This window comes from Octopus bimaculoides, chromosome 2 (assembly GCF_046866305.1).
Source record: "Octopus bimaculoides isolate indiv1 chromosome 2, ASM4686630v1, whole genome shotgun sequence".
NCBI lineage: Eukaryota > Metazoa > Mollusca > Cephalopoda > Octopoda > Octopodidae > Octopus > Octopus bimaculoides.
Genome location: NC_142929.1, coordinates 45,465,530 through 45,488,017, shown reverse-complemented (window position 1 = coordinate 45,488,017; position 22,488 = coordinate 45,465,530). Strand labels below are relative to the sequence as shown.

General features: G+C 34.8%; 1 protein-coding gene across 3 annotated transcripts in view; it reads left to right on the top strand.

Annotated features, from left to right (window-relative positions):
* LOC106879448 (acetyl-CoA carboxylase) overlaps positions 1-22,488 on the top strand; it is a 124,700-nt gene that overhangs the window by 94,399 nt on the left and 7,813 nt on the right. For all 3 annotated transcript variants that reach the window (XM_014929017.3, XM_014929008.3, XM_014929024.3), the window contains 18 exons: positions 813-950; positions 1,510-1,587; positions 3,010-3,099; positions 3,368-3,439; positions 4,492-4,583; positions 6,104-6,215; positions 8,752-8,907; positions 9,557-9,703; positions 10,155-10,286; positions 10,772-10,909; positions 11,476-11,596; positions 13,935-14,032; positions 15,295-15,405; positions 16,715-16,858; positions 17,595-17,715; positions 19,376-19,466; positions 21,019-21,115; positions 21,686-21,821. In XM_014929017.3, the coding sequence (XP_014784503.1) occupies positions 813-950; positions 1,510-1,587; positions 3,010-3,099; positions 3,368-3,439; positions 4,492-4,583; positions 6,104-6,215; positions 8,752-8,907; positions 9,557-9,703; positions 10,155-10,286; positions 10,772-10,909; positions 11,476-11,596; positions 13,935-14,032; positions 15,295-15,405; positions 16,715-16,858; positions 17,595-17,715; positions 19,376-19,466; positions 21,019-21,115; positions 21,686-21,821 (2,074 nt within the window). The remainder of the gene's footprint in view (positions 1-812; positions 951-1,509; positions 1,588-3,009; positions 3,100-3,367; positions 3,440-4,491; positions 4,584-6,103; positions 6,216-8,751; positions 8,908-9,556; positions 9,704-10,154; positions 10,287-10,771; positions 10,910-11,475; positions 11,597-13,934; positions 14,033-15,294; positions 15,406-16,714; positions 16,859-17,594; positions 17,716-19,375; positions 19,467-21,018; positions 21,116-21,685; positions 21,822-22,488) is intronic.

Sequence of the window (22,488 nt, the reverse complement as noted above, 5' to 3'; positions counted from 1 at the left end):
ATTATTTTAGAGGAGTAGTAGCACCACCTGTGACCTTTTTGCAGGACCTCCAAATAATCTGTTGGTGGGAAAGAGAGGTAACAACCACAATACATAGGTTGCTATATTAGTAAACAGCATATCCAGACATCAACTTATCTTCAGATTGAAAACTGGGTCTGAATATTTGCAGCAAACTATATTTTATCATAAGCACTCAAAAGACAGGTGATGGTGTTAAACAGGACAACAGATTAAGTCTACACCCAAGAGCAGATTAAAGACCAACTGATGGACTTTTGAAAAGTTTCTGTCTACTCAGTTTCATTCATAAAACTTGTCTCAACCTGATATCATGCAACATGATAAAACCATCTGACTGGAAAGTAAACTATTTAACTATATGGCCATATTTAACTACATAGCCATATTCATAGTATCTGTAAACCTTATGTTACATGCCTGTTATTATTTTATAAGAATTAGTTCTATTCAATAGAGAAAAACTTTAGCTCTCACATGTTCTACTTAAGTTTCAGTTTGAAAAATGCAAACATTTATTTTGTACTTCAAAGACAGGATAAAAGTGATGTAGTTGTATGTATGTAATTTTTACTATTAGTCTTTTGACAACTGAAATTTTTAAATGTCCATGTTTTTTAAACTGACCGTTCAAATAAGAATATACAAAATATATAATTACAATAATAGCCTTATTACTTTAGCTTATATTGTTAAATTTGATTTGAACTTCTTTATATTTGTTATTAGTGATTATAATAATAAATTTTGTCCTAATAGTAATGCATTTGTTGCTTTGTGTCTTGCTTTAGTTTGAAGAGGATAAAATTTACCGCCATCTTGAACCTGCCCTGGCATTCCAATTGGAGATCAATCGGTTAAGAAACTTTGATCTTGAAGCTATTCCCACTGCCAACCATAAGATGCATCTCTACTTGGGAAAAGCTAAGGTGAGTTTAGTAAATTATAACTTTGCATCACATTTCCACCCCAGATGTCGCTGTCCTATGTAGGTCAAGTTTACCTTGTTTCAACATGTAAATTGTTCTCAGTTTTACTTTTACAGTAACATAGCTTCATTTTTTTACATTACTTCACTGACCAGAACCATAAAACTTTTAAATCTACTAAAGAACTCCTGAACTACCAAATTGCAAGTAATGTGTAACCTTTTTTTAGGATAGCAATTCTCATATTTGTGAAATCATAACTTTGCAAATCAAACTGTCTATTATATTGGTCCAGACAATACGATTGTGCAGTATGGTGAATTTGCATTCACTGGTACTCCAATATTATTATCATCTGCTATTGAATTAAAAATGATTTTGCAGAGTTAGGCAATAGTTTAGTTAAGTTGCTCTTAAAATGACAGTGTTATGTTTAAAGTTTTCTTTTTGTTATTAGTTGCAGTCCTTTGTTCTATCAAGTTAACTTTTAACCTCCATTTTATCTTTTATTAGCTTTGCATAGCTAAATGTCACATCCCCTTTTTATTACTTTCTACAGGTTGCAAAAGGCCAAGAAGTTACTGACTATAGATTCTTTGTGCGTTCTATTATTCGTCATTCAGACTTGGTCACAAAGGTTTGTTTTATATATTTTTTAATCATTCACAAGATATGATTAATTCGCATTGAAATATTGGATATGCAAAAAAAAAAAAAATCATTTGTTTTTATTCTTCATAACATTGTAAAGTCTTCAACAATAACATTTAGAAAAGCTGTAATTAAATTTGAATTCAGCTCATAATGAATAACATATCATGTACTTTATGATAAGTCTTTAGCTAAGCCTTTTTACCATAAACTGCCTGTAGTTGTTGCTTTAGAAAGGCTAATTTTTTTTATATGTAACTTTTAGACTATTTCTATATATAATTCTATATCTGTTTCTATTTGTAACTGTATTTTGCTAAGCATATCTTATTTTACTTTTTCTGGTTCTCAACCATTTTTTACCTATGGACCCTTTTGATTCCTATTTTACTTAGGTGGACCCTCGTAGTCAGTTGATGTTTAGAAAAATGCTATTATGTTTTTATAATTAAATATTTAGGAATTTTATAAAAAATGTTAGAATATTTTGTGCATTGTTGATATGTAAGCAATTTATTGCACATAAGTTTTAACAGCAAAACCTTATGTAGACCCCCAAGGGTCATATGGACCCAGTTGAGAACCACTGGTTTAAACAAACATTGAGATCACTTCAAATATGTTTGTTCATTGACAACACTGTTTTCACGCACTCACTGTTATATTTTGTTTAGCCAGTGCCAATGTTGTGTGTGACCAGCTCATGTTTTGATGCTGATATACTATAAAGAAACAAATGCTTCCAGAGCCAATTTAAGGTTGTCTCTCTTGTAGTTTACGTGGTGTTGATCATTGCTTAGGAGCTAGAAATGCAATCACTGTTCTGCTGAAGGAAGGCACCTTGAAATGATTGTTGGTGTTTTTCAACAACCTATTGCCTAAAGCAAGAAAGGCTTTCCACAGCTAATTTAACTGTGAATGTATCCTTTGTACAGGTCAAATATGTCTCAAACATATTTGAACTGATCTAAATGCTTGTTTATATGCAACACTGTTTTCGCTTGCCCTTTACAATATCTTCAGTATTTCTTTTATTGTTTCCACTCATTTGATTGGAAGTGCCACTTTCGAGAGAATAGTTGATTACATTGATGCCAGTACTTATTTTTATCAACTTCGAAAATAATGGAAGACAAAGTGGACTTTGTTGGAGGTTTGGACTCAGAATGTAAAGGGAAATATCCAAATACCACAAGCTGTTTTGTTCTGATATGCTACCAATTCTGTCATCTATACAACATATAGCCTTGGTGCAGTTAGGACCAATAACATATCAATAACACTTCAATTCTTCCCTATATTTTCTTGTCCTTTTATATTTTTTTAATATTTTTTAAATATTGTTTTTATATATTTTTTAACATCAAATAAAACTTTGGATTTTTTTGTTTTAAATTTTTGTTCCTAGGAAGCATCTTTTGAATATTTACAAAATGAAGGGGAACGGACATTGCTTGAAGCCATGGATGCTCTTGAAGTTGCTTTCTCACATCCATTTGTAAGAATTGTTTGGTATTTAATTTAATTTTGCAATATATCACTCTAAGACAATATTTAATTAATTCTAGAAATTACCCATACACTTGGCATTAATTATACTTGTTGGAAAAGGCTTGTAATTTTAAAAAGTTATTAAAAAATTTTCATTTTAGACTTCAGTTAACTGATGCTTAACTGTGAAATCATATAACAGCTCTCTTTCTCTCTCTCTTTCTTTCTCCATATTTCTCCCTCTCTCATTGTCCAAACTTGTACTTCTCTTTCAGTCTAAAAGAACTGACTGCAATCATATCTTTTTGAACTTTGTACCAACACTGACTCTGTCTGAACCTGGCAAGGTGAGAAATTGTTAAATGACTCCTTGATTTTTACTTTTGTTTCCTCTTTTGAAAGATGTGAATTCTATCATTAACGGGGTATGCGCAAAAGTCTGCTTGTTTTTGTAGTTATTTACCCCTAAATCAGATCTATGATCTAATGCTTTCCAACTGTGACTATCCCTTCTGTTTTTTTTTTGTTTTCTCCTCACTAAACATTTTGTATCTAGGACTGTTCTAAGTATATACTGTCCGAAAGTGTACGAATAAGTAGAATTTTAGTGATTATTTTGGTTATATTTAGTTAGATATGGATACAGTGTATATGATTGTGCATGTCTGGTCACTACAATAATTATCATGGAGCTAGCAGCCTCTATTTTTACTTGTAGGTTTATAAGCCATATTGGTAATACTCAAAGCTTTTCTAACCATCTAATCATTTACCAAAATGTGTGTACTGTGGAGGAGTGTAAATATACATATATATGTGTCACTGTCCGAGCGTGTTCATTGCCAGATCAGCTGTCTGGCTTCCGTGCTAGTGTCCCGTAAATAGCACCATTTGAGCGTAATCGTTACCAACATCGCCTTCTAGCACTTGTGCTGGTAGCACGTTAGAAAATCATTCAAGCGAGGTCGTTGCCAGTGCCACTGGACTGGCACCCATGCAGGTGGCATGTAAAAAACACCTTTTTGAGTGTGGCTGTTGCCAGTACCATGTGACTGGCCCTTGTGCCGGTGGCATGTAAAAGCACCCACTACACTCTCGGAGTGGTTGGCTTTAGGAAGGGCATCCAGCTGTAGAAACTCTGCCAGATCAGATTGGAACCTGGTGCAGCCTTCTGGCTTGCCAGTCCTCAGTCAAATCTTCTAACCCATGCTAGCATGGAAAGCGGACGTTAAACGATGATGATGATGACGTGTGTGTGTATACATGCACACGTGTGTGCATGTACACAGATATGTGTATATCTGTGCATGTGTGTGTCGGTAGTCCAGCCCATGCCAACAGGGAACATGGACATTAAATGATAATAATGATGATACATATATATATATATATATTGTAGCTGGAAGATACAGTACGGAATATCGTAATGCGTTATGGTAGCAGACTGTGGAAACTACGTGTGATGCATTCAGAACTGAAGTTTATGATTCGGTGAGTAAATCTCCCTTAGATTTTTTTTATCAGTGAATGAAAAATATTCTTTTCTACTCTAGGCACAAGGCACAACATTTTTGGGAAGGATGCCAGTCGATTAGATTGACCCCAGTATGCAACTGGTACTTAATTTATTGATCTATATTTAAGAGATGAAGGATTATGTACATTATTTACATTTGACGGATATTTGTCCTCATCTTGTTTGTTGTTAACACGTTTTGGCTGATATACCCTCTAGCCTTCATCAGGTGGCTTGGGGAAATTTCAAACCTGGGTTCTCATTCCTAAGGTATAGTTTCGATGTAATTATAATTATTATCATTATTATTATTCAGGTCACTGCCTGGAATCGAACTTGGAATCTTGGGGTTAGTAGCCCGCACTCTTAACCACTACGCCATATGCCCGTGGGTATATATCAGCCGAAACGCTGTGTTAACAAACAAGATGAGGACAAATATCTGTCAAATGTAAATAATGTAAATAATGTTAATTTAAGCACCCACTACACTCTTGGAGTAGTTGGCGTTAGGGAGGGCATCCAGCTGTAGAAACTCTGCCAGATCAGATTGGAGCCTGGTGCAGCTATCCAGTTCACCAGTCCTCAGTCAAATCGTCCAACCCATGCTAGCATGAAAAGTGGACGTTAAACGATGATGATGATGATGATGATGAACGTTAATTTATTGACCACCAAAAGGGTGTAAAGCAAAGTCGACCTCAGTGGAATTTGAACTCAGAACGTAAAGACAGATGAAATATTACTAAGCATTTCACCCAGCATGCTATGGTTTCTGTCAGCTTGCCGCCTTATTGTGAATAAAAAATATTAACATTGCACTGCAACTGTTCTTAATTAAAGAGTTCTTTAAATAAGTCCATGAAGTAATGAGAAATCTGTGTCAAAGAAAACTTAATAAAAGGATTTAGTCTGGAAACCAAGGAATAAGAGTTACTCAATAACACATATTCGGTATTGAAATACTTGCAGTAAAGTACACAATCAAGCTACTTATGCATTTAAAGTTACTCTTCACAGGTTACTTGTAGTTTTATACTTTTTCTCTCTTAAAATTTAGACTAGTGATTCTCAATATGGGGCATACACTGCATGGTGGGGTCTGGGAAAATTGTGATGGGGCATGGGCTCCCCAATTTTTTTTTCTCTTTTTTTTAGTGGGGCATGGAATTGTGAAAATTTTTTTTTTTTAGTCAGTAATGTACTTCTTTTTATACTCTGTACTTAAAAAAAGAGTTACCGGTAGATTGTTTTGTATTAAATAGTTGTGATAAAATATTAAAAATAAAGTTGTTTTTTTCCCAACCACCATGGGGCATACACTTTTATGGAAAGTTATTGTGGAGCCTGGGGGAAACATGGGTTGGGAAACACTGATTTAGACTGTTATCTCATCAAGAAAAGAAGAAAAAAAAAACCCCAAAAAAATGACAGCTTTAATTTTAGAAAACCATAACAAAGAAATGTTATAATATTATTCTCTTTTGAATTCCAGACTACATTCCAATGGTTCAAGCTTCCCGATTCGACTAAATGTGACCAATGAGAGTGGATATTATTTAGATATATCTCTTTACCGAGAGGTTACAGATGCAAAAACAGGTTTGGTAGGTATTACTAATTTTAATCTGTGTTAATTCACTATGTATTAGCTAAACAAAATATGTTACTGAAATACATTACTTGCCTGTACACTTAGTATGTTTTCTGGCTTTGGGAAATGTTTCTTTGCTTAAGGTTGCAAAACATCTGCACAGTTATTCTTAACTAACCAGTTTTACTGGAAGCATCCAAATTAGTCTTGTGGAACCCACTTCATAGTGACGTAAGAAGAGGAAAACGTTGTCACACTTACGTCGACAACTTGATTGCAGACACTGGCCTGGAATGAATCCAGGACATCAAATCAATGATGGTGGACTGAGAAGTGTAGCAGGTAGACTTTGTTGCTATGGCTCAGGTTGGAACCCGGCCAAAATAATAACAATAATGTGATGGAAAGCTGTGTAATGTGTTTAATCTTTTAATATTCGAACTGGCTATACCCGGCTCAAATATTCTATCTCTTTTATGTCCAAAATGTCAGAACCTGGCTTCTTACAATGTCATTCTAAAAATATACAATCACATCATTGCAATATCAGTTTCAAGATAATGCATGATTGATTCAAAACAATGTGAATAAATGAGCATTGCATGCTATTCATAATGATAACCATTGTCTGCTGACAGTATTAAAAACAGACTAAAATGGTTGATGGATTTTGGTCAGAAGCTGAACATAATATATACAGCAGAATAATATATAAGTTCAGTACTGTTCTTTTGAGATACTTCATATAATACCAACATTTGGACTCATGAAACCATGTGCAAGTAGTTTGATACATTAGGTTGTCACAATAAACAACTTATAATACAGTTTTGTCTGCTGCTTTCTTAATTGTACCCATCAACAGCTGATTAATAACAATAATTTTAATGATAATGCATTTTAATTTTGAGGGGAGGGTGTTAGCCAAACCATTGATCCCAGTACTTAGTTGGTATTTTATTTTATTGACGCTGACAGATGAAAGATAAAGTTGATCTCAGTGGGATTTGGACTCAGAGCGTAGTGAGTTGGAAGTAGTTTCTGGTTTAGGCATAAAATCTGAAAATTTAATGGGACAGTGCTAGTTGATACCATTGACTCCAGTACTTGACTAACCCTGAGAGATGAAAGGCAAAGCTAACCTCAGTGGGATTTGAACACAGAATGTAAAGAGCTGGAATAAATACTGCAAAGCATTTTTCCAACACTTTAATGATTCTGCCAGTTTGCCAACAATGGAGATATTTTTCTACATTGACATGATATAAATTAGGAGTTTTGATGTCCATGAACTCTGAAAAGAGATGTAATTACATATCACAAGAGATTCAGTCTGGCTCCTTAATGTGTTCATCTTCTGAATCCTAGATGTATGATGAACTGTATATAAGAGATATTTCCCTATGTGAGATATTACAACACAAGATCTTGAGGTTTAGATCAAATTTTAGTCAAATGAACGAATAATAAATGTTCATTCAGTATGCAGCCATTAATTCATAAGAAAGTTGATGAATCGATCGAATTCACTCCAGGACATAACTGGAGTGGGTAAAGATGAAGCCAGTGTAGAATTTGAACTCTGAAAAAAGGTGTAACTGTATATCACAAGGTATTCAGTCTGGCTCCTTAATGATTGTGCCTCTTCAATGCTTTAAGGATATGCAAATTTGTGAGAACACATCGAAAAACCATGAGTACTTGGAAACTTATCACACTAGCATTAACCCTTTCATTACTGTATTTATTTTGAGATGCTCTGAGTTTCTTTCAATTACTTTAAATATAACAAAGGATTTAGTAAAATAACTTAGTTATCATTCAGCTAATGTTAGGAACATAAATTGTGACGAAGGTTTGGTGGAAGATGTTGATTCAAAACTTATGAAAACAAGATATTTGTACTCAGAGCCAGAGCCAGTTTCAGCCAGGTTGGTAACGAAAGGGTTAAAGCTGGAGATAAAACAAAGTGTAGCTTCAGCTCTATAGTGAAGTCTATCTGTCTCTGTGGATCAGAGAAATAGAGAAGGATTAAAAAGACATCACAGAAGATAATGGACCTTCATCAGTAACTGTGTGAGGCATATTCTTCAAATTAGTTGACTGGAAAAGATAGAAATGAAAAGCTGCAGCAGAAAGTAGGGCAGGTGCTGGTGGAATAACAGATCCTGATGTATAAGTGGGGATGGATGGGCCGCATCTTAAGAAAATCAACACCTTACATTATACAACAGGCTTTGACTTAGAACTCACAAGAGAGAAGGGAAAGAGGCGCCCCTAAAAATAGCTGGAGAAGTAGGGATCTAACTGGAGAGAAGTAGAAAAGACAACTAAGGGTTGAGAACGTTGGGGAAACTTTGATAGCTTAGAGCTCAATGGGAAGTCAAGGGTTTAAGTGTCACACTAGCATGATAATTGGGTAATTATTTAAAACTGTGTTTATGTAGAAAAATTAAGTTATTAAAAGGACTGAGATTTAAAAAAGACAGAAGAATGAGTGTTTTGAATAATGTTTACTGATAAACATAAATATATTGTATTCATTTTAGGTTATGTTTCAAGGATACGGCACCAAACAAGGACCATACCATGGCCTTTTGACAAGCACTCCTTACATGACAAAGGATCATTTACAGCTGAAACGCTTTCAAGCCCAGTCTAGCGGGACAACATATGTTTATGATTTCCCCGAGATGTTCCGACAGGTATAAATAACCCAATTGATATATATCTTTGTGTTTTGATAATTGAATTGTTGTTTATGGAATTAACTGTAAATTTAACTGTTTAAATTCAGTGTAAGATAATTGCACTCAACACATAAACACATACATAATAATAACAACTACCACTGCCGCTACCACCACCACTTTAATGTCTATTTTCCCGTGTTTGCATGAGTCAGATAAGGTAGATTTTCTGTGGACAGTGACCCTTCCTATATCCAACCCTTACCAGTTTTCATGTAAGGTAATATTTATCCTAGCCCTTTGAACACAATTGCCTTAGTGGCTGTATATATTTTCACGGAGTATAGCCAATGAGTTATACTATTTGTGTGACATTCATTTGCAATTAGTGGTTGATATCATGGCAAGTGGGACACAAACACATGCACACACACTTATGCACGTCTGTGCATGCACACACACATTCACACACAAAACATGCTTCTTTTAAATTCACTCACAAGGTTTTGGTCAGTCTGGGGCACTAGCAGAGGAGACCTGCCCATGGTGCTGATGTAAAAATAGTAGTGGTAGTGTAAAAATGACAGTGGTAGCTGCTGCGGTTGTTGTTGTTACATGACTATTATTCCTGTTATTGCATTATAAAAATTACTTTTATTTGCAGGCTCTCATGAAACTCTGGCAAGAATATTCTATGCAAGCTGGTGAAGGAGATCTCACTCTAATGTCTGATATGTTTATTTACATTGAACTTGTACTTGATAGCCATGGACAAATCTGTATGCAGAACCGATTACACGGCCAAAATGAAGTAAGTTATCTAGATAACATTTGATTGATTGATTTTTGTAATAATTTTTGTATTGTGATTCATTAAATGAAAATAAATTTCACTGAAATTTATTGAACACATTTTTTTTGTGCTTAAATTCAATATTATAACTGAAACAAATGTATTCATTTCTAAATAACCCAAAGTATACTAGTGTGGAAAAATTGGTACCCAAATATGTATTTGTATGTGTTCATGTTAATCCATGTAAACAGGGAAAGTTACAGTTTGTTTGCTATGTACTCTCCTGTTTCACTGTTAGTTGTAGGATGAACACTAACTGTAAAAAACAATTGCTTCAATATTTTGTGCACATCCATATTTCCAAAGCTATTCCACACCTGTTAGTATAGAGAAATATATGTAAAATTGAGAAGAAAATAGTTTGTGTGTATCTTTCTCACTATCATTTTTTATTTTATTTACTTAGGTTGGTATGGTTGCTTGGAAAATGACTTTGAAAACACCTGAATTTCAAAATGGCCGAGATATTATTGTCATTGCAAATGATATCACACATAAAATAGGTTCTTTCGGACCTCAAGAAGATCTGTTGTTCAAAGTATGATTTTTTTTTATTTATTCAGATGTTGATTATTTGTATTTGCATTTAATATATAAGTACCCATAAATGAATAGCTTAAAAAAAAAAAATAATAATATAAGTCACTTTATTTGGCTTGTCAGAATTTGAAATCTATTTTTATAGGAATAAAAATATTTAAAGAACCACTGAGTGGTCAAGGAGCTAGTATGCTGTCTTAAAAAACATGTATACAAAATATCTAATTGATATTAGTTTGTGCTCTCAAGATAGAATCTGCTGTCACTTCTGTTTCAGTCGAGTGAAAAAATAATGAAAACGTAATGTTTACCTCACATATTCATTCCTAGTTTTAACGGGTTTTTTTTTTCATCCTAAAAAATCCATCCATTTTGAATGTTAAAAATAGATTCTAAAGAAAGTAATGCTCCTCAATTGTTGTTTTATGTTATTTTTGCTTCTGTCTTCATCAAAATACTACTGCTTTAATTTGTCTGTTTTAGGGTGCATCTGAACTGGCTCGCAAATTAAAAATACCCCGTATTTACCTGGCAGCAAACAGTGGTGCTAGAATTGGTCTAGCAGAAGAGATTAAGCATTTGTTCCGTGTGGCCTGGGTTGATCAAATCGATCCTAATAAAGTAAGTATTGCTGTAGCCTTATAAAAGAAAAATGGTTTCTAGAAAAACAGACTTATACTTTCCCATTAGTACTATGTAATGTCATTTTGATACTCCTTATTGCCTTTTACAACATTTTTGTTTCACCTGATGACATCTAATTTCAGCCTGTCGGTACATTTTTGTTTTTGTGTTTTCATTAGACACTTTTTTCCTTGTTATACACAAGGGGGTGCTGAAAAGTCCCTGACTTTGGGTAAAAGAAAATATTGGAGAATCAGTTAATGATGATTTTATTCACCATATTCCCCTCTCAGATTCGCACACTTATTGCAGTGGTCCTTCAGTTTTTGTAAGCTCTGTAAAAGAATTGAGAAGGTTGGGCTTCCAATCAGGCCTTTTGCAATGCCTTTAAAGCCAGGAACTTTTCAGCACCCCCTCGTGTCTTCCCTATCTCATGTTGTTGCTTTCCCCATCAGTTTTTATATTCTGTAAACTGATTTGTCTTTACTCTCCTTATTTTTCATCATAAACTATTTATCTGTTGATTCATCTACTGTCTGATTTTATTTATCATCTGTCTTTAGGGTTTCAAATATCTTTATCTCCGACCTGATGATTTCAAGAAAGTTAGTGCTGCCAATTCTGTCCGAGCTGAACTGATAGATGATGATGGAGAAGCACGTTATAAGATTACTGATATCATAGGTAAAAAAAAATAACTCATTAATGTTTGTAATTTATGTAATTACTGATCATATAGAATACAGTAATTTGAATTTTAGACAGATATTTTAGAGAATTATTACTCTTCTTTCTTTTTTTTCTTCTTCAACATCCATTGTCCATGCTGGCATGGGTTGGACGGTTTAACAGGAGCTGACCAGTTTGAAGGGCTGTTCAGGCTCCGTATTTGTTTTGGCATAGTTTCTATGGCTTCATCGTTTAACATCTGCTTTCCCTGCTGGCATGGGTTGGATGGTTTGACATGGAACTGGCTAGCAGGGAACTGTCCAGACTCCAACTATCTGTTGAGGCATGGTTTCTATGGCTGGATACCCTTTCTAGCACCAGCCACTTCACAGTGTGCTGGGTGCTTTTTACATGTCACCGGCACAAGTGCATTTACATAGCTCTGGCACGGGTGTGTCAACACAGTACTAGCATGTTTATATTAATGCAGCACTGGCACAGGTGCCTTTTAAGTGGCACTGACATCTGAAAGGACAAGCCTGTATGTGTGGAAGACAGCGATTTTACTTAACTTGATGTGTCTTATCAAGTACAGCAAATTGCCACATCTCCTGGTCCCTTGTCATTTCCTCAGTGAGGCTCAGCGTCCGAAGATCCTTTCTCACTATTTCAACCCATGTCCTCCTTGGTCTACCCCTTCTGCAGGTACCCTTCAATTAGAGCTCGGCACTTTATGCAACTGTCCTCATCTAAATGAACCTGTATAAAAAATCTTCATGAGGTGAGAGCTAAAAGTGTGATATTATATCACATTAAAAGAGGTTAGTAAATGCAGTGGATTGACTAGATATACTAAATAGTAAGGAGTGACTTGAGCATGGCCTGTTACACGTGAACAGTAAAAGTTTTTTTAAAGGTTGAGTACAAGTGAGTGGAGAAAAAATTACTGGGTATTGAAGGAATTTCCAGTATATATTCAAGAGAGACAAATCTGTAGAGATAGACTTATTAAGGCTTGCAATAAAGTAGATAGATTAGTTGATGAAAATGCTGGATCTCATCAGTGAAATGATTCAGGATTAGTATACATAGAAATATATGGTGTTGCAGAAGAAATGCTTGAAGCATAATACCAAATTTGAAAGAAAAGATGTTAAATGATACTGAATATGATGTTGAGTATAACTCAGTATGATATTGACCTCATGAATAAATAAATTGATGGCATTTGGTTATGTAAAGTAATGAACTGTTCATGTTTTCTTTACCAAGTGATAATTTGGTGTGGTTTAGGACTTCACTGAAATTATATTGTCTTTCAGTATACAACCCCTTGATCCTGTAGTTAACTACTTCATTTTATCTAATTAATATTAATAATGTAATTTTTCTTCAGAGGTTTTTTAAAGATTAAGAATGAAAATAAAATGAAGAAAGTCTTATATTTAATAATTTTGATGGATTGAAAATAATTGTATATTGTTGATTAAGCAAACATGTAATGAGTCATTCAAGTGTCATGTCTATTATGAAAGAAGCGATTAATTTCTATTTATGGTTTGCATATAAATAACTATTACGATCATATGGCATTTAATATCAAATGATTTCTTTAATCAAAGACCAATAAAAGAAAAGCTTTACACGTAGAATGAAAGGTCTCAAATTTATAGGAGGGAGGAACTAACTTTGATCCACACTTTCCTCAAGATCATTGTTGATGTAAGTGAAGTGAAAGGGCTTTATCTAGGAATTGAACCCAGATACACATTCAGCTCATTAGCTGGTTATTGCTTCATTATAGTACTCACTTCAGTAGAGTGCTCACCGTCGTAAATAGACATCGAATTAGCAGAGTTGTTTGAGTATAAAATATAATGTTTTGTGGTATTTGTTTCAACTCGCTACACTCAGAGTTCAAGTCTCACTGAGTTCAAGTCTCACTGAGTTCAACTCTGCCTTTCATCCTTTTGGGTTTGAGAAAAAAATGTACCACTCCAGGGCTGTGGCTTGGTGGAACTATTGCAATATCTGTTCTGCTTCTTTGTGTTCTGATGTCAATGTCTTTGATGACTGTAGTGCTAAGCTTTTTGGCCTCACCTTTCCTGGACCTCTTCAGGAGGATTATAGACTCTGAAGAAAAACTGATTTGTTTCATGATGAGTCATCCAAGCTATTGATTGGAGTCCATAGTTCAATAAATCAATACTATTCCATTATATAATTTACTTCAGAAATGTGGACAATCAAATATTTCTTAATATTTTTTTCAGTTGTTTTCTGACAAATGATGAACATTGAATTAAGGAAGTCTAAAATTAAGAAATTAATGTTAAACTGTTTTCTGATTCAGGTAAAGAAGATGGAATTGGTGTTGAAAACTTGAGGGGTTCTGGTATGATTGCAGGAGAGACGTCTCAAGCTTATGATGAAATTGTTACAATAAGTTTGGTAAGTGTTATTGCATATTGTATTTAAAAGTTCTGTTACTATAATAAGAACCATTTTTTCCTGTGAAATAATCATCTTCATTTGTAATATTCATTTCTTTGGAATTGGCAAAAGCTAATTTGGTAGGGAAAAGCTATAATGTAATATGTTCAGGTTGAATAGATGGTAGGTTATTTGTACAGCATCAAGATACAATGACTTACATATCAAGTAGATATATTTACAACACAACTTTTTGCACTCACTTTATTCACATAACTCACAATTAAACACAACAAGACTCCATAATCTTTGAATGACAACAACATTTATAGCATGACTTGTATGGCAACCACACATATATAATACATTTGTGAAAGTAAGAGTTTATTGCTGTAACAGAATTGCTCACCTAAAACCCAGTATGTGTCTGTGTGGGTTCTAGTAGCTGCTGGTAGCTGGTGTTGACTTGTGTTTGCAAGTGTCTTATGGCAAATCTCCATCTTGTTTGAAACTTAAGATACATCAGTCCTAATATTCAGTGCATTTCTTGGTCAGCACTACTACCGTGAATGTCAACATTTGAAGGAAAGTTATGCTGCTTTAGAGCATACTACTCCAAATATTGTATGTTTGAGGCTGAAAACTGCTTGCATATAAACTGAATTTCCAGTGAAACTTCCTTCACCATGGCTTTACATTTAGTATTAACTTGGTGACAGTTAAACAGTAAGATGTCCTCTGTGTGCCTCTCTGTTATTATACCATCTCCATTATTATTGTTTTGCCCTTATAACATACATCATCGTACATTTAACATCCACTTTTACATGCCTGCATGAGGCAGATTTTCTATGGCCAGATGTCCATCCTGCCACCAACTCTTGTCTCCAGGCAAGGTAATATTTCTCTGTGGCCAGACAGGTTTTTGCTGAATATTGGAAGTGACTGACACTCATTTACAACAATTCCACAATATTAACATGGTGATGCAAACATACTCACACTTGCACGTGTGCACACGCACACATACACACATGACCGGTTTCTTTCAATTTCCATCTATCGTATTCACTCATAAAGCTTTGGTTGGCCTAGAACTATAGCAGAAAGTGCCATGCTGTGAGGCTGAACCTGATACAATGTGGTTGGGAAGATAACTTTTTAACCACACAGCTATACTTGTGTTGTACATGACAGCTAAAATGTATATTTCATATTTCTGGTGTAAATGAAGAACTCAGTCATTCTGGAGTGTATTTCTTTTTTCATTTTCTTTTCAGGTGACTTGTCGAGCTATTGGCATTGGTGCTTATCTTGTGAGACTTGGCCAAAGAATTATTCAAGTAGAGAACTCGCATATCATTTTAACTGGTGCTGGAGCTCTGAATAAAGTAAGTCCATGCTCTGTTTTTGAATTTTATTCCAGCTGAACTTGTATGTTGTTGTTTATTAACTTTGATCTGCCCTAACCAGACAAACATATGGTCAAAGTCATTCCAACCATGACTGTCTTCTTTAATAATATCCAGTTTTTGTTTTATGATGGGAGGTTGTGATTTGAGGTGTATTTGGTTTCTATTTCTAGCAAGCTAGGAGATTGCATAGAGGCTCCTTGATTAGCTCATAGTGTTATATATTTGAATCATTTAAATCACATGGATATAGCTGTTTCAAGAGACAATAAGTAGCAATATAAAATGATTTAGCTGTTAAATTCTCAAGTTAACAAAATAGAGCAATCAGTAATTGTAGAGAGTCAGTTGTGTTTGTCTCATTTTTGCTATGAAATATCTTGACCCTATTGATACTCAGATGCCCTATAAAATGTGTGTGTACACACACACACACACATTAAAAGTATGTGTGTGTGTGTGTATATATATCATTGTCGTCGTTTAGCATCTGCTTTCAGTGCTGGCATGAGTTGGATGGTTTGACTGAGAACTGGCAAGCCAGGAGGCTTCACCAGGCTCGAATCTGATTTGGCAAGGTTTCTACAGCTGGATGCCATCCCTAACGCCAACCACTCTGAGAGTGTAGTGGGTACTTTTTACATGCCAGTAGCATGGGTGCCAGTCAGGCGGCACTGGCATTGGCTACGCTTGAATGATGCTTATATACATATATATATAAAACAAGTGAAGAATAGAGTATGATGTATACTGTTTATATTAGACTGGTGTCCACATCTTGACTGCTTTCACTACATTTTGGGTGTTGTATGCTCCAGCCTTCTTCAGGTGTCTTGTGTTGACCTGAACTGTTTTGAAATTTTGAACCTAATCTTTTATTTGATCTATGGAGGATACACTGCTCTCATATAGAATAGTTAATATTAGATATTTACTGCATGGTTTACAGCTGTTTCAATAACGTTTGGGTGACAGATCATAAAATAAGTTGGAAAACACGGACAAGAGCAATGATACTGTCATATTGATTATGTTATATTGGTTATAAAAAACCCCTAGTCATCTAGTCGTATTTGTTCACAAGTGTTATGACTATAAACTGTGGGGTAAATGTAATACCAACAAGGATATTTGATTATTGGAAGAAATTTATCAGATTCATTGTTAGGAATTACTTGAACTTTCTGATAGTTTAGAAAATAATTTTTTTTTAAACTTTAGTATTTTTGAATCTCCATCTTAAAATGTCATTTTTTCCAAAATTTTATTTTCCATCTTCTTTTTATAGGTGCTTGGCCGAGAAGTGTATACAAGCAACACTCAGTTGGGTGGTATCCAAATCATGCACAATAATGGTATTTCCCATGATGTGGCCTCAGATGATTTTGAGGGAGTTTACAAAATATTACAGTGGCTCTCTTACATGCCTAAGGTAAATCAATAGAAAGGGATATATTTGGTTATATTAATTCTATTGCATCTGGTAGCTTTTACATTAAATGTTAATTTTGTTTAAATCATTCAGCTTTGTTATCTAGGCCTTACTGTTACATGATCTGTTTTAATAAATTTAGTTTTTGCTGAAGGCATGGCTGTGTGGTTAAGAAGCTCACTTTGCAACCATGTGGTTTCAGGTTCAGTCCCACTGCATGGTACCTTGAGCAAGTGTCTTCTAGAAAAGCCACAAGCTGAACAATGCCTTGAATGGTCTTGGTAGAGGGAAACTAATGTATGTGTGTGTGTGTGTGTGTGTGTGTAAATTTAATGCACAATATGTGGATGTGTTATTCACAAAAAGCTCCTTTACTGAATTAGGCTACAAATCATTGTAAACCAAAACAAAACATCTTATACCTCTTTTCTTTCTTTATATTTCAAATATATATATGTGTGTGTGTATTTGTCCCTGTAACTTAGTAGTTGACAACAGAGACTAATAAAATAAGTACTACTTATGAGAAAAAAAAAGTACTGGAGTAGATTTGTTCCACTAACCCCTTCAAGGATGTGTTCCAGCATTGCTGCAGTCCCTTGACTGAAACAAATGAAAGATGTATCAGTTACTGTGTCCCTTAGAACATTTTGACTTGAAAATGTTGGAAAAATTTGTTACAAAATGTAATACCATGATTTTGATTAAATCTCTGTTAATTTCCTATTTTATTTAGTTTCACGGTGGACCACTGCCAATTGTTCGTCCTCTTGATCCAATTGATCGTACCATTGAATTTACTCCAAGTAAAACCAGTTACAATCCTCGTATGATGCTTTGTGGCAGGAAAGACTCAAGTAAGTTCATTTTTTCTTCTTTCATGTATTTACAGTTCTCAGATAGTCTCAGTAATATAAAATCTGTTAGATAGTCTCAGTAATATAAAATCTGTTATTTGGGATCATTCTTCAAAGAAATTAGATGTCTTCATCATTATCATCATCATGATCGTTTACATCCACTATCCATGCTGGCATGGGTTGGACAGTTTGACATGGAGCTGGCTAGCAAAGCTGTCCAGACTCTGATTATCTTTAGTGGTATGGTTTCTACGGCTGGTTGCCCTTCCTAACACCAACCTCTTAGCAGAGTGTACTGGGTGCTTTTTACGTGCCGCCAGCATGGGTGTGTTTACACAGTACATGGAATATATTTACATCATCATCATTTAATGTCCATATTCCCTGGTGGTTAGATGATTTGATAAGACTCAGTGGGTGCACTATACTCTGATGTCTGCTTTGGCATGGTTTCTATGGATGGATGCCCTTCCTAACACCAGCCACTTTTCAGTATGCACTGGGTAGTTTCTTTTTACATGCCACCAGTACTATTGAGGTTGTCCTGCAGCTCGCAGGACTTCAAACCTGAGAGAGTTAAAGTATGAGAGACAGGGTTGGGAGCAGAGCAGGTTCTTGTAGAAAAGTGACACAGCTGCTCACATTTAGTAGAGGAGGGAAAGAATGATTATGATGAGTTGGTGTTGCAAAAAGATAGATAAGAAGGTAGAGATGAGGTCCAGGTGGCCTTTCAAGGTATGAGGTAAGTAGAAGTGGGTAAATGGGGTGTTTGCATGATTGCATAAGTAGCAGGAGGTATGGGGGAAATATATATTTATTTATTGTTATAGTTGTATTCCTAAAACTAATTTCATATCTAAATAACAACTGAGTTAATGTGTAGCTTGTAAGTGTCATAATTTATTTTCTTTAATAACTGAAATAGTTCCTTTCAGAGAGTCAGTGTTCATGCTGTTACATTAACATGCTTGAAAAAACAAAGAGAAAGGACAAGGATCCTTTTTGAGTCATATAGACTCATGGGGCAGGTTTCCATGACATATATGGTGCTGGTGTCATGTAAAAAGCATCTGGTCTGCACTGTAAAGTGGTTGTCATTTGGAAGGGCACCCAGCTGTAAAAAAAAAAAAAACTATGCCAAGACCGACCTCACCTGTGCTGGTGCCATATAAAAAACACTCAGTCCACTTTGCTGGGTGGTTGATGTTAGGAAGGGCATTCAGCCATGAAAACCATGCCAAAATAAACAGCAAAGCATGGTGCAATCTTCTGCTTAGCTAGCTCCTGTCAAACTGTCTAACCCATGCCAGCATGGATAGCAGACATTAAATGATGATGATGACAATGATGATATATTCCTCCCTGGATGGGATGCTTGTCTATTGCAGGATTTCTTGTTTTCACCAGTTGAATGAACTGGAACAACATGAAATGAAGTGTTTTGCTCAAGAACATTTTGAATTGCCTGGTCCAGGAATCGAAACCATAATTTTACAATCACGAGTTCAACACCCCAAACACAAAGCCATGCACCTCCACACATTAACATGTTATCATTTCATTATTTGTAGTGTTGTATATGGCTATTGCTGTCACATTGTTATTACAAGCAATGAATAAATTTTAAATAAACCAAATGACCTAATTTCTTTTGCAGATGGTGACTGGATCAGTGGCTTCTTTGATCGTGATTCCTTCATGGAGATAATGCGTCCCTGGGCACAAACAGTCATTTGTGGACGTGCACGGTAACAATTTGGTTTTGTCTTAGCAACTTTTTAAATCTTATCACATCAAATAACTAGGTCATGAGTATTTTTTCATATCTGTCACATTGGTTTTTGCCTACCTTAATTTACCAATCTGTTGGGAATATGTATCATTCCTTCTAGCAATTTGTCTGCAATAGTTTGGTGTTCAATCCAAAGGGTGATTTCTTTCATAAGATTACAAAGTGGACTTATATTCTACATTAGTAGATAAAAGGAAACAAACAGAGAGAGAGAGAGAGATAACATGGTTGCATAGTAAAGAAGTTTACTTTCCCAATCAACTGGTTTAGGGTTCAGTTTCACTGTGTGGCACCTTGGACAAGTCTTGCACTATATCCCTGGTTGACTAAAGCCTTTTAATTGAATTTGAGAGAAGGCCATTGTGAGTATGTATATAACTGTATATACACATGTGCATGTGTATGTTTATATGTCCTGACATTGCATTGTAGTTGTAACAAGCATCACTGTCATACAAGCGGTGTTTTTTGTTTCCTATCTTCTGTCTGGCTATGGGAAACTTTACCTTGCTTGGAAACAGGTGAGAGTTGGTGACAGGAAAGGCGCCCAGCCATAGAAAATCTGCCTCAACAAATTCTGTGTGACACATGCAAGCATGGAAAGTTGGATTTAGAATGGTGATGCTGGTGATATACATATATGTATAATATGCTTATGAACCATGGGTTCTAATCCAGTGCTAGTGTTTTATTCCTGGGATGGTCACTTTATTCTACTTCCCCTTACTTTTTTATCTACCTGTATGAAATCACTTTGTTTCGGAATTATACAAGAGTCCTGTAGTAGAGTTAGCAGTTTACCTTACATTGTCATTAGCTCTGGACTCTAGTTTTGTAAGAGTTGCATGTTATGTATTCATCATTCTTGGCCATGAAAGATTAATCATCATCATCATCATCATCATTATCATTTTAATCTACTTTCCATGATGGTGTAGGTTTGATAGGTTGTCATCTACTTAAAGTGCATATTTGGATATTTTTATAAAGTATTATTGTAAGATCTGAATTTACCATACTTTTTTCTGAAATCTCAACTCTACTCAACCATGGCCTGGATGGTTTGACAGGATCTTATGGGTCTATGGACTGCATCAGGCTCCAGTGTCTACTGGATGCCCTTTCTAACATCAACCATTTTACAGCATATACCAACTGTTTTTTTTGTGCAACCAGCACTATTGAGATCAGCATGTAGCTTGCAAGACTACAAACCTCAAGGCTGGTAGTCAGCTTTATGCTAGAAGATGAGGGGTTAAGGTTTGAGAGAAGGAAACAGAGCAGGTTCTTGAGGAGGAGCTACATGGCTACTCACATTCAGAAGAGAGGATGAGAATGATCAAGTAGAGCTGCAAGAAAATTTATTTCTAATTTTTTTTTAATGTTTTACTGCCGTTTCGAATAGTCTCATCATCATCATCATCATCCTCATCATTATTCTATTATGACAAATTTTTGGAAATTTAAATATTACTAAATTTGTTTTTACTCTCAATTTTATTGATCAGTTTGGGAGGAATTCCAATTGGTGTTGTATGTGTAGAGACTCGTACTGTGGAAGTTACCATTCCTGCTGATCCAGCTAACCTTGATTCAGAATCAAAAGTATGTCTTATTTATACATTATTTTCAATCAATTTTTCTCAAAATATCTATAATATATAAAGCACAACATTTTGTAATGTTAGTTTTAAGTTTGTGTGACTGTGAAACTACAATGGAATATTAACTACATTTGGTTTTATCAACAAGAAAATGAACAATCAATACACAACAACAATGTTTATAACTTTGTAGTACCTGTTGATGGCTATTCCTATTTCATCTCAAATTTTCTATTTAAGTTGTTTTTTATCTGACTTTATGTAGCTTAGATTAGGCCTTTCTCTCAACTCTTGTAAATATTCTCCTCTCTTTAAGAAAATCTGTTTGTTTTCATGTCTTCTTGCTTACTTAATTTTATGAAAACACGAAAAAGAAGAAAACAGTTTTGTTTCTTTACCTTTCCACTTCTCCAATATAAATATATAAAAATATATACACACACACACACACACACACACACACACACACACACACACACATATATATATATATATACACACACATATACATATGTAAAGAAGACCTCAAAGTTTACATGTTTGACTTTGATTATTTTCCTTTCTGATACAGAATCTTCAACAAGCCGGACAAGTGTGGTTTCCTGATTCTGCCTACAAAACTGCTCAGACAATTAAAGATTTTAATCAAGAAGAATTACCTTTAATCATTTTTGCCAACTGGAGAGGATTTTCTGGTGGAATGAAAGGTAAAAAAAAAAAAAGCTTCTAACATTTATATATATCATTATTAAACAGTATGTGTTACAGAGATTTCTATAGAATTTTATCATTTCATCAATGAAGCACTAAATATTAGTCATATTCTCTCATAGATTTAACCTTCTAGCATTTAAACCAGCCATATCCGACCTAAATATTCTGCCTGTTTTATGTTCAAACTGGTCACATCTGACCTCTCATACCTACTCTACAATGTCATTCTGAAAATAAACACTTTATTGAAATCCCAAAGCTACAAGATAATACATGATTCATTCAAAACAATGTGAATAAATAAGCATTACATTTCACAGAGTAATCTGAATGGTAAAGGGTTACATAATCGAATTTGTTGCCAGGAGAGTTTAATTATTATCTATCATATTAATACGCTAACGTTTTGTTTTTGTACGTACCTGTTGTGTGCGTTGCACTTACTTCAAAGAAGTAGCAAAGCGAAAGAGAGGAGGACAGAGAAGAAGTAAGAGAGAATGAGAGAGAGAGTGAAAGAGACAGTGAGTGGTGACAGCGTTCGTTTTGTGTTTTTAAATGTTTATTACATTGCAAGAGAAGTAGATACATAGATACATATACACATTGTTAAATCAAAAGTGGGACACAAAGGAAGTGAAAGAGAAAGTGAGAGACAGTAGA